The sequence below is a fragment of the Mustela lutreola genome, chromosome 1 (genome assembly GCF_030435805.1).
Source record: "Mustela lutreola isolate mMusLut2 chromosome 1, mMusLut2.pri, whole genome shotgun sequence".
Taxonomy (NCBI): domain Eukaryota; kingdom Metazoa; phylum Chordata; class Mammalia; order Carnivora; family Mustelidae; genus Mustela; species Mustela lutreola.
In genome coordinates, this window is record NC_081290.1 from 235,273,469 (window position 1) to 235,284,721 (window position 11,253).

The 11,253-nt window shown below is 43.1% G+C and overlaps 3 protein-coding genes across 3 annotated transcripts; all 3 read right to left on the reverse strand.

The window, feature by feature from the left end:
- Window positions 1-294: 294 nt before the first annotated feature.
- On the reverse strand, window positions 295-1,578 carry LOC131808331 (hemoglobin subunit beta-like). Its single transcript, XM_059134333.1, has 3 exons — window positions 1,423-1,578; window positions 1,078-1,300; window positions 295-550 (listed from the first exon to the last, which is right to left on the reverse strand). The coding sequence occupies exons 1-3, from the start codon at window positions 1,512-1,514 to the stop codon at window positions 422-424; spliced, it is 444 nt and encodes a 147-aa protein (XP_058990316.1). The 5' UTR covers window positions 1,515-1,578; the 3' UTR covers window positions 295-421.
- A 1,341-nt stretch (window positions 1,579-2,919) lies between these two features.
- LOC131808342 (hemoglobin subunit beta) lies at window positions 2,920-4,605 on the reverse strand. Its single transcript, XM_059134341.1, has 3 exons — window positions 4,447-4,605; window positions 4,095-4,317; window positions 2,920-3,174 (listed from the first exon to the last, which is right to left on the reverse strand). Exons 1-3 carry the CDS (start codon window positions 4,536-4,538, stop codon window positions 3,046-3,048), a joined length of 444 nt encoding a protein of 147 aa, XP_058990324.1. The 5' UTR covers window positions 4,539-4,605; the 3' UTR covers window positions 2,920-3,045.
- Window positions 4,606-9,135: 4,530 nt separating this feature from the next.
- LOC131808354 (hemoglobin subunit beta) lies at window positions 9,136-10,819 on the reverse strand. The gene is made up of 3 exons (XM_059134346.1): window positions 10,661-10,819; window positions 10,309-10,531; window positions 9,136-9,390 (listed from the first exon to the last, which is right to left on the reverse strand). The coding sequence occupies exons 1-3, from the start codon at window positions 10,750-10,752 to the stop codon at window positions 9,262-9,264; spliced, it is 444 nt and encodes a 147-aa protein (XP_058990329.1). The 5' UTR covers window positions 10,753-10,819; the 3' UTR covers window positions 9,136-9,261.
- Window positions 10,820-11,253: the final 434 nt, after the last annotated feature.

The following is an 11,253-nucleotide window of genomic DNA, read 5'->3' on the forward strand; positions in this document are numbered from 1 at the left end:
GGACATATAAAAGCAAAGCTAAATAAAGATTTGATTTAAATAAATGATAGGAAAAATCTAGACCCTAAATCAAGCGTCATCCTGAATCCTTTTCTAAGGGAAAGTCAAAATTGTCTGCAGGGTCTGTTTCCCACATATTTGACTATTTAAACCTCTCCTTTCATGGAGTCCAAAATATAGATATATTTTCCCAAGATCTGAACTAGCCCCTCATTTCTTTATGTCTTAAACTCCTTGCCCTCCCATGTCCTGAACAATTCCAGTGAGAGACACAGGGATAATTTAAATAAACCATTGCAATGAAAAGAAATGTTCTTTATTAGGCAAGAGCCAGGTGCTCAAAGCACTTTACAATTTCCCCAAGTTCAGGTGTTGGGTTCTGGGGACCAAGGGACTATTCCTGAAAAACAGGAAAGGGAGCTTAGTGATATTTGTGGGCCAGGGCATTGGCCACACCAGCCAGCACCTTCTGAAAGACAGCCTGCACCTGTGGGGTGAATTCCTTGCCAAAGTGGCGGGCCAGCACACACACCATTACGTTGCCCAGGAGCTGTGAGGAGGAGACAAGAGACATGAGCCTGGTTAGCCAATAAACTCAGCTGAGATTCAGCATTTTCCAGCCCCATCCGTAACCCCAAGCTGTGCCCCTAGAATATAAGCAGAAAGAGCTGGATCTCGGATGTTATTCTCTATGTGACTTCAACCATATTAGCCTGATTTTACATTTAGAAATGTTTCTCGCCTTCTGCCTTAATGCCAAGCTTAAATTATTATAGTTATTCTTTCCACCTAGGCAAAGGAGCAATCAGATTTTATCCTCCTTATTTTCAAAGGAAAAGACAATGGAAAAGGTATTAGAAAAAATGATTTGGAATGGATTGAAAGCACTTTGTAAATGAACACTCGAAAGTTTAATCAGAACAAAACCAAAAAACCACAGTCCTGAAGACTCCATACTAATGCTATTAGAATACCTCCTTCCACTCTAAACAGCACCTAATGCCCATACTCTTTCTGAATACCATCAGCTTGACCGTAAAAAGGAAGAAGGAGAATACTGAGGATCCGCAGACTCACCTTGAAGTTCTCAGGATCCACATGCAGCTTGTCACAGTGCAGCTCACTAAGCTTAGCAAAGGCACCCTTGAGGTTGTCCAGATTCTTCAGGCCATTAATAAGGGAGTTCACTACCTTCTTGCCATGGGCCTTCACCTTGCGGTTGCTCATAATAGCATCAGGAGAGGACAGGTCCCCAAAGGAGTCAAAGAACCTCTGAGTCCAGGGGTAGACGACCAGCAGCCTGAGGGGTGACAACAGCACAGAGGGCAGAGGAGTCAGAGCCTATCAGAAACCCAGGGGACTGAGCCATTTCTGCCAGCCCAGCTTCAGTTCATCAGCCTGCTTTGCCACCTGGATACCAACCTGCCCAGGGCCTCACCACCAACAACATCCACCTTCACCTTGCCCTGAAGGCTGGAAACAGCAGCCTTCTCCTCAGCACTCAGATGCACCATGGTGTCTGTTTGTGATTACTAGGGAACATGGCTGCGTCAAAAACAAGTGGAAGCAGTAGCTGGCCCTGCTCTTCCATTTGCGCCCAGCCCTGATCTTGCCCTCCCTGTGGCTGTGAGATTGGCCCATGACTGGGTGTGGTTCTGCGACTGCCATTCCTCTTCTTGGCAGTTCTGACACTGGCTTATGAGTCTGAATTCAGAACTGCTGTCGTCTCTCTAGGTCCCTAAGTCCCATCAGCAATACAAATTGCTTAAAAAAAAAAAAAAAAAATCATTCTCCTTGGCAACAATATTCTTACAATTTTGAAAATCACAACCTAGTAATCTAACAGAGGGTGTCTCTTCAATTTTCTCATGAATGGCAAAGAGACATTTTTCTCAAGTTTAATTTGAAACTGTACATCCTAGAATCAGAGTGTAGGCTTCAGTCTGGGAGCCTTTACAAATATACAAGGCATTAGTTCATAAGACCAAATGTCCAACGGGCTCCAAACAGAAAGCAAATGTCTGGTCAGTGTTTCCTTTCCTCTTTGTGTACTGGAGCATCAATCAAAAGGACTTCTCTCCGATGGTCCCTGGCTCAGATTGTCCTCTAGTTCCAGTAGTTCCAAGAGAGATTAATCACTCATTCATTTATTCATTCCCTCACCAACCACTTCAGTTAGTAAATATTCATCTCCTGCTTATGAAGGAAAGTCACAAGGCATGGTAGTCCTGTTGGACAGTATGAAATAGGCAGCAGAGTTTTTACAGCATAGGGTATGAGTGTGAGGGTTAAGAAGAAATGTGAAAAATGGGAAGAGGGGAAGGGTTTGGAAAGATTTTCTTGGACAATGTTGGAAAGTGCATTCAGGCCAGGGTGCAAGGGGTCACAGGTGACAGGTAAGCGTGTAGTTTGTCTGGAATGGGAAGGTGGGGGCAGGCATTATTTATGGACGAGTCTGGGGCAAGTAAAAGAGGGAGGATAATCCTCAGAGCAGGCACACTTGATGGAGCAGGCTATTGCTGGCAACACTGCAGGCAAGGGAAGCAGGGGAAAAGGAAACACATCAATGCCTTGACCACTCATTATGTCTCTATTTGAGCACCAGCTTTTTCACTAATTGTAGGAAACAGGTCAAAGCATTAGCCTGAGGGCTGTGCCTGAGGTTGCAAGTCTTCCACAGAGGCCCTTTAATGCCAGTATTCTCTCTATATTTAAAACCTTCTTGACCATGTCTATGCTCTGCAGGGAGAAGTGTCAACAACCGATGATGTGTATGGTGTATGGTCCCCTTCCATTCCAATTTCCCTGGAGCTTTTGGAACAAGACAGGAAAACATCCTATCTACAGACCCTCAGGGATGTGCAATATACCCAGACAAATAATAACATAAAATAAAATAAGTGAAATGCATCAGAAAGATGAGCTGAAGGTTCTTTATTAGGCAGAAACCCAACCCTTGATGGTGGACTTTATTTCCCCCAGTTCAGAAGATAGAATTTAGGGAAACAGGGTCTTCCAGTGGTCACCAGAAAATAGGCCAGGGTCTCAGTGGTACTTGTGAGCCAGGGCATTGGCCACACCGGCCACCACCTTCTGATAGGCAGCCTGCACCTGAGGGGTGAATTCCTTGCCGAAGTGGTGAGCCAGCACGCACACCAGCACGTTGCCCAGGAGCTGTGGGGAAGGCAGACATAGACACAGATACATGATTAAGAGAGAAATCAAGCCGGGCTTCTGAGAAACTGAGCCAACCATCATTTTTTTTTCTGCCCACACTCCACACTCCAGCCCAAACTGATCTTCAAGTTATCTTCATCAGCATAAACGAGTATCTCATAGATATATATATATATATATATATATATATATATATCATATATCTCATATATGTATTTATATATATATACACACATACATATGTGTGTGTATATATAATTATTCATATAATTAATTGATTAATTAGTATGGTGCTGGGATGTCTTTTAGAAACTACTCATGCCCTACTTCTCTACTTCTGGCCCATCATCCTCAGACATTTCCTTTCCTTCCCTTTCCATTGAATCTTGACTCTCTAAAAATGCACTTTTTCTTTTTGGTTTTTTAAATTCAATTAACCAACATATAATACATCATTCATTTTTTATATAATTTCAGTGACGCATTATTGCTTATAACACCCTATGCTCATCACATCACATGCCCAATTACTCTTTAATTTTGAGATGATTTGTGGCCTCTACTTGGAGGAGCCCTGCCAGTCCCCATATGGAGAGACAGACAGCATTTTCCAAGCATAGAAGGAGAAGATGAGAGCTAGTGTGAGTAACGTGGGTATTGAGTAGGGAAACAAGTTAAGGGGAATAGAGAAGGGCAACAGATGAGTAATTAAGTGAAGAGCTTGATGCAATGAAAGTTTGGGAGAAAGGAAACAATATGGAATACTGAAAGAAAACATACGACATTATGTAAATTTTGACAAGCATTCCATGATGATACCTACTCCAGGAAGGTGGGGGGAGAAGAGGTAGGCAAAAGAAGCAGAGTGAAAGACTAGAAAGCGCCAAGGAAGGAAACAGAGCATATCCTGGACTCACCTTGAAGTTCTCAGGATCCACGTGCAGTTTGTCGCAGTGCAGCTCACTGAGCTTAGCGAAGGTTCCCTTGAGGTTGTCCAGATTCTTCAGGCCCTCGCTAAAGGAGTTCAGCACCTTCTTGCCATGGGCCTTGACCTTGGGGTTGCTCATAACAGCATCAGGAGAGGACAGGTCCCCAAAGGAGTCAAAGAACCTCTGAGTCCAGGGGTAGACGACCAGCAGCCTGAAGGGTGACAACAGCACAGAGGGCAGAGGAGTCAGAGCCTGTCAGAAACCCAGGGGACTGAGCCCTTTCCGCCAGCCCAGCTTCCATTCACTCTCTGTCAGCCTGCTTTGCCACCTGGATACCAACCTGCCCAGGGCCTCACCACCAACTTCGTCCACGTTCACCTTGCCCCACAGGGCGGTGACGGCAGCCTTCTCCTCACCAGTCAGATGCACCATGGTGTCTCCTTGTGGTTGCTAGTGAACACGGTTGTGTCAGAAGCAAGTGTAAGATGCAACTGGCCCTGTTCTTCCTTTTATATCCAGCCCTGATCTTGCCCTCCCTGAAGCAGTGAGATTGGCCCAGGCCTGGGTGTGGTTCTGCAGGGTGAGGCATGAATGGTGAGTGCCATCCCTCTCCTTGGCAATTAAGATACCTGCTTGTGAGTCTGAATTCAGACCCTCTGTCTTCTCTCTAGGGATCTCTAGGTCCCATCTTAATAATAAATTTTCTGCTAAAATCATTCTCTTTGGCAAACATAATCTTACAATTTTGAGAATCACAACCTGGTAATCTCTTAGAGAGTGCTCTTCAGTTTTATTATTTTAAACATTTTTTTAAGATTTTATTTATTTATTTGACAGACAGAGATCACAAATAGGCAGAGAGGCAAGTAGAGAGAGGAGGAAGCTGGCTCCCTGCCAAGCAGACAGCCCGATTCCGGGCTTGATCCCAGGACCCTGAGATCATGATTAGCTGAAGGCAGAGACATAACCCACTGAGCCACCCAGGCACCCCCCCAGTTCTAAGTATGTCTTCCTTCTCTTAGTTCGGATTAAATCATCCTAGGAAGAAAAAAAAACACGCACACATTCATTCATTCATTCATTTTTCATTTCTTTATTTAGTCATATAGTCAAACAAATGATGATTTGAAAATTGAATTACATATGAATCAAGAGTGTCCTGTGAAATAACAATTCTATCAGTTTTTTGGATCCACAGATGAAAACATAGAGATCTCTTGACATAGTAAAAAATAAAATAACACAAAAATCAATTACAAACCAAAATTATTGTTAACACTGAGGAAAGCAATGCTTTTAATTAACTCGAGACATTTAAAAAAAAAATGGTTTCTTCCTGGAGTGATAGAGAAACTTCTCTGTAACTTGAAATGAGGTGAAGGAAAGTAGAAAGGTACTCTGGCCTTGGCTCAGATTTTTTTTCCCCCTAGACCACTAAGAATGCTATGTATGTAAGAATTTCTTTTATTCAAATTCAACACCTATAATCTCATTTTCTCTACATATTTTTGTTTGCTTCAATCTTTTTTTTACTAGCTTATATCCTTCTATCCCTACAGTTTTTCTAATATCCCTCGCCTATCTTTCTTTCCTGCATGTCATGTGTTTTGAAGACTAACTTCTTAGGCAAAGAAAAACCAGAGAGTTCTGCTCCTTACCAATAAAAGATACCATAAGAAAAGCAAAATAAGTCAAGCAGAGAGAGTCAATTATCATATGGCTTCACTTGCTTGTGGAGCATAAGGAATAACATGGAAGACATTGAGAGATGGAGAGGAGACGTGAGTTGGGGGAAATTGGAGAGGGAGACAATCCATGAGAGACTGTGGCCTCTGAGAAAAAACTGAGGGTTTTGGAGGGGAGGGAGGTGGGGGGTTAGGTGAACCTGGTGGTGGGTACTATGGAGGGCATGTATTGCATGGAACCCTGGGTGTAGTGCATAAAGAATGAATTTTGGAACACTGAAAAAAAATTTAATTTAAGAAAGAAAGAAAGAGAAAGAAAGAAAGAAAGAAAGAAAGAAAGAAAGAAAGAAAGAAAGAAAGAAAAGAAAGGAAGGAAGGAAGGAAGGAAGGAAGGAAGGAAGGAAGAGCGAGCCAAAACAGTAAGCCTTTCTGAGTTCAGCATAGGATCTCGGGGTTCCTGGAGGGCCCTGCTGGTTCTTCTTCCAACTTCCCATCACCTGTACCTCTTGCAGCTTAGCCTGCTCCTGAATTCCCATTTTCTTTCAGCAAGGAAAGGGCCACGCATTTTTTAACTTACAGTGTTCCTCCCACCTTAGAATCTTATTTTGATCCAGGCACCCCGATGTCTAAAATCACCTTGCTTGTCTTTGTTGGCAACAAACATTTAACAGAAATTTTTCATCCTTTTACCTCTAACACTCAGAAACCCCAACTACAAAAACATTTCTAGGTGAACCAGAAGGGAAGGACTTCTCTATTTCTAGTTGTTTGAAATGAACTCCCTGTGTTCCCACTTCCATTGCTCCATTCCCTAAACTACTTTCTCCATCATTGCTAAGTATGTAAGGATTCCTCTCCCTTTTCACTTGTCCCAAACCCCAGCCAGTATTTGTAAACAACCTCTCCTTGATCATTCTCAGATATGTAGGAAAGACTTGGTTCTTGCCTGGCAATCTGAGGGTTAGGTAAGAATTACATGCCCAGTTCTAGCGTTTTCTCTTTGTATTCATTCTTCTCTAAAACCCTTAACTTAAGCAAAGATGTTCTTACTACTGGTCTATTCCTGGGGCAAGATTCCACATGCTAACTTCCAGGAAAAGGGGAACTTCCAGTGTGTTAAATGTTTAAAAATACAGACAGACAGACACACACACACACACACACACACACACACACACATTGAGCTTTGGACTTTGAGTTACATTTTACTAAATTTAAAACTTCATTAGCTTTACCATTGTTTACATCCAGACTGTTGTTCTCAGGACTCTATTTCACAACTCTGATGTCAGAGTTCAGGTATAAGTGTGCAAAGGGAGGTCTTCTAGGGAAGTTTGGGCATGTGTTTTGCAGGAAACTTTGTCATGAGAAATTCTCAGAGCTTTCTAAATAACAGTATTATATAGGCTTATACTTTCCTGTAAAGGCCCCAGCTTTTCCATCTTGACTGAAAGAAACTGGCATCTACTTGGACTTCCCCTACTATTCTCTGTACTCAGAAAGAGATCCCCTATGTTTTCTTGTCTCTTCCTCTTTCAGCCTTCTTTGCCATGAATGACCTGGGGACCAAGCTTTTGCACTGACCACTGCTGCATCCACCTTGCTCCTGGCGTGAGGACAGGAGTTGCTGTTCTCTCTCCCATCATCGTTGCTACTTAGCATGACTGTAGAGGGAGACATACTTCTCCTTTTCTTAACCCATTACCTGGCAGGGACAGTCTTCAAGTCACAATAACACATCAAAGGTCAGACATATCAGATGAAAATAAGAATAAACTGATAAATATTATTATGTTCTGGGCCTCAGTCTCACATCCAGTTCAACATTCAAATATTCTAGAAAGCTTCTTGACCCACTGCCATCTTTACTACTTTAACCTTACTTCTACCCTGTGAAGGGCCTCACAGGATGTGTGCTTTAGGTTGGTCCCAGCCCCAGTGAACACTAAACAGCACACATACATGCATGTGAACATGCCCCCACGTGTGAACATGCACACAGATGTGCATGCACACATATACACACACACCCTAAGTTCCCAAGAAAGTTACATAAGGACCATTTTCCCCTTTTTATCCAGTTTGCCAAATTTTTATACTTTGATGTTTTGAACCAGGACGGACCTGGTGAGTACAATCTAGCCAGGAGATTGATAAAATATGTGCTAATAACTACAGAATGATTAATGTCTCAATCTATAATCACCACACAAATATTTCCTCTATTGGGCTCAGATCACCATTCAGAATTAGATTTTGTTGATACCACTATGTGGGCCAATGTGTTGATTTATGGTGAGCAAAGGGGCAATTTTTCTCAAGTTAGATTTGAAACTGTACATTCTAGAATCAGAGTCTAGGCTTCAGTGTGGGAGCCTTTACAAATATACAAGGCATTAGTTCATAAGACCAAATGTCCAACGGGCTCCAAACAGAAAGCAAATGTCTGGTCAGTGTTTCCTTTCCTCTTTGTGTACTGGAGCATCAATCAAAAGGACTTCTCTCCGATGGTCCCTGGCTCAGATTGTCCTCTAGTTCCAGTAGTTCCAAGAGAGATTAATCACTCATTCATTTATTCATTCCCTCACCAACCACTTCAGTTAGTAAATATTCATCTCCTGCTTATGAAGGAAAGTCACAAGGCATGGTAGTCCTGTTGGACAGTATGAAATAGGCAGCAGAGTTTTTACAGCATAGGGTATGAGTGTGAGGGTTAAGAAGAAATGTGAAAAATGGGAAGAGGGGAAGGGTTTGGAAAGATTTTCTTGGACAATGTTGGAAAGTGCATTCAGGCCAGGGTGCAAGGGGTCACAGGTGACAGGTAAGCGTGTAGTTTGTCTGGAATGGGAAGGTGGGGGCAGGCATTATTTATGGACGAGTCTGGGGCAAGTAAAAGAGGGAGGATAATCCTCAGAGCAGGCACACTTGATGGAGCAGGCTATTGCTGGCAACACTGCAGGCAAGGAAGCAGGGGAAAAGGAAACACATCAATGCCTTGACCACTCATTATGTCTCTTATTTGAGCACCAGCTTTTTCACTAATTGTAGGAAACAGGTCAAAGCATTAGCCTGAGGGCTGTGCCTGAGGTTGCAAGTCTTCCACAGAGGCCCTTTAATGCCAGTATTCTCTCTATATTTAAAACCTTCTTGACCATGTCTATACTTTGGAGGGAGAAGTGTCAACAACCGATGATGTGTATGGTGTATGGTCCCCTTCCATTCTAATTTCCCTGGACCTTTTGGAACCAGACAGGAAAACATCCTATCTACAGACCCTCAGGGATGTGCAATATACCCAGACAAATAATAACATAAAATAAAATAAGTGAAATGCATCAGAAAGATGAGCTGAAGGTTCTTTATTAGGCAGAAACCCAACCCTTGATGGTGGACTTTATTTCCCCCAGTTCAGAAGACAGAATTTAGGGAAACAGGGTCTTCCAGTGGTCACTAGGAAATAGGCCAGGGTCTCAGTGGTACTTGTGAGCCAGGGCATTGGCCACACCGGCCACCACCTTCTGATAGGCAGCCTGCACCTGAGGGGTGAATTCCTTGCCGAAGTGGTGAGCCAGCACGCACACCAGCACGTTGCCCAGGAGCTGTGGGGAAGGCAGACATAGACACAGATACATGATTAAGAGAGAAATCAAGCTGGGCTTCTGAGAAACTGAGCCAACCATCATTTTTTTTCTGCCCACACTCCACACTCCAGCCCAAACTGATCTTTAGGTTATCTTCATCAGCATAAACAAGTATCTCATATATATATATACATACATATATATATATATATCTATCTCATATATCTCATATATATATTTATATATATACACACATACATATGTGTGTATATATAATTATTCATGTAATTAATTGATTAATTAGTATGGTGCTGGGATGTCTTTTAGAAACTACTCATGCCCTACTTCTCTACTTCTGGCCCATCATCCTCAGACATTTCCTTTCCTTCCCTTTCCATTGAATCTTGACTCTCTAAAAATGCACTTTTTCTTTTTGGTTTTTTAAATTCAATTAACCAACATATAATACATCATCCATTTTTTATATAATTTCAGTGACACATTATTTGCTTATAACACCCTATGCTCATCACATCACATGCCCAATTACTCTTTAATTTTGAGATGATTTGTGGCCTCTACTTGGAGGAGCCCTGCCAGTCCCCATATGGAGAGACAGACAGCATTTTCCAAGCATAGAAGGAGAAGATGAGAGCTAGTGTGCGTAACATGGGTATTGAGTAGGGAGACAAGTTAAGGGGAATAGAGAAGGGCAACAGATGAGTAATTAAGTGAAGAGCTTGATGCAATGAAAGTTTGGGAGAAAGGAAACAATATGGAATACTGAAAGAAAACATACGACATTATGTAAATTTTGACAAGCATTCCATGATGATACCTACTCCAGGAAGGTGGGGGGAGAAGAGGTAGGCAAAAGAAGCAGAGTGAAAGACTAGAAAGCGCCAAGGAAGGAAACAGAGCATATCCTGGACTCACCTTGAAGTTCTCAGGATCCACGTGCAGTTTGTCGCAGTGCAGCTCACTGAGCTTAGCGAAGGTTCCCTTGAGGTTGTCCAGATTCTTCAGGCCCTCGCTAAAGGAGTTCAGCACCTTCTTGCCATGGGCCTTGACCTTGGGGTTGCTCATAACAGCATCAGGAGAGGACAGGTCCCCAAAGGAGTCAAAGAACCTCTGAGTCCAGGGGTAGACGACCAGCAGCCTGAAGGGTGACAACAGCACAGAGGGCAGAGGAGTCAGAGCCTGTCAGAAACCCAGGGGACTGAGCCCTTTCCGCCAGCCCAGCTTCCATTCACTCTCTGTCAGCCTGCTTTGCCACCTGGATACCAACCTGCCCAGGGCCTCACCACCAACTTCGTCCACGTTCACCTTGCCCCACAGGGCGGTGACGGCAGCCTTCTCCTCACCAGTCAGATGCACCATGGTGTCTCCTTGTGGTTGCTAGTGAACACGGTTGTGTCAGAAGCAAGTGTAAGGTGCAACTGGCCCTGTTCATCCTTTTATATCTAGACCTGATCTGCCCTCCCTGCTGCTGTGAGCAGATTGGCCCAGGACGGAGCAGAATCTTATTGGTTTTTGAGAATGTAGGTTACATCCTCATTCCTCAGTTCCTGTTAGTTGCCCTGAGGGTGGCGTTCTAGGTATCCTGTCTTGACTCAGAATCCCTGCTTTCTCTCCCCAGTTCATCCCCCTTCAGCAGTGACTTCCATAAGTATACTACCACTCTCATTCATGTGCAAATGCTATAGTCTGATATAGTGGAATGTGTCTCAGCATTTAACTCATCTAGTTCTTCCACTTCATAGATAAGAAAACTAAGGCCTAGAGAACAGAAATGTTATCAATTTTACTCTATGTGGGTCTTCACTTTGTCTCTAGACATATTTGTAAGTGGTTGGAATGAATAAATGTTTTGCCATACTT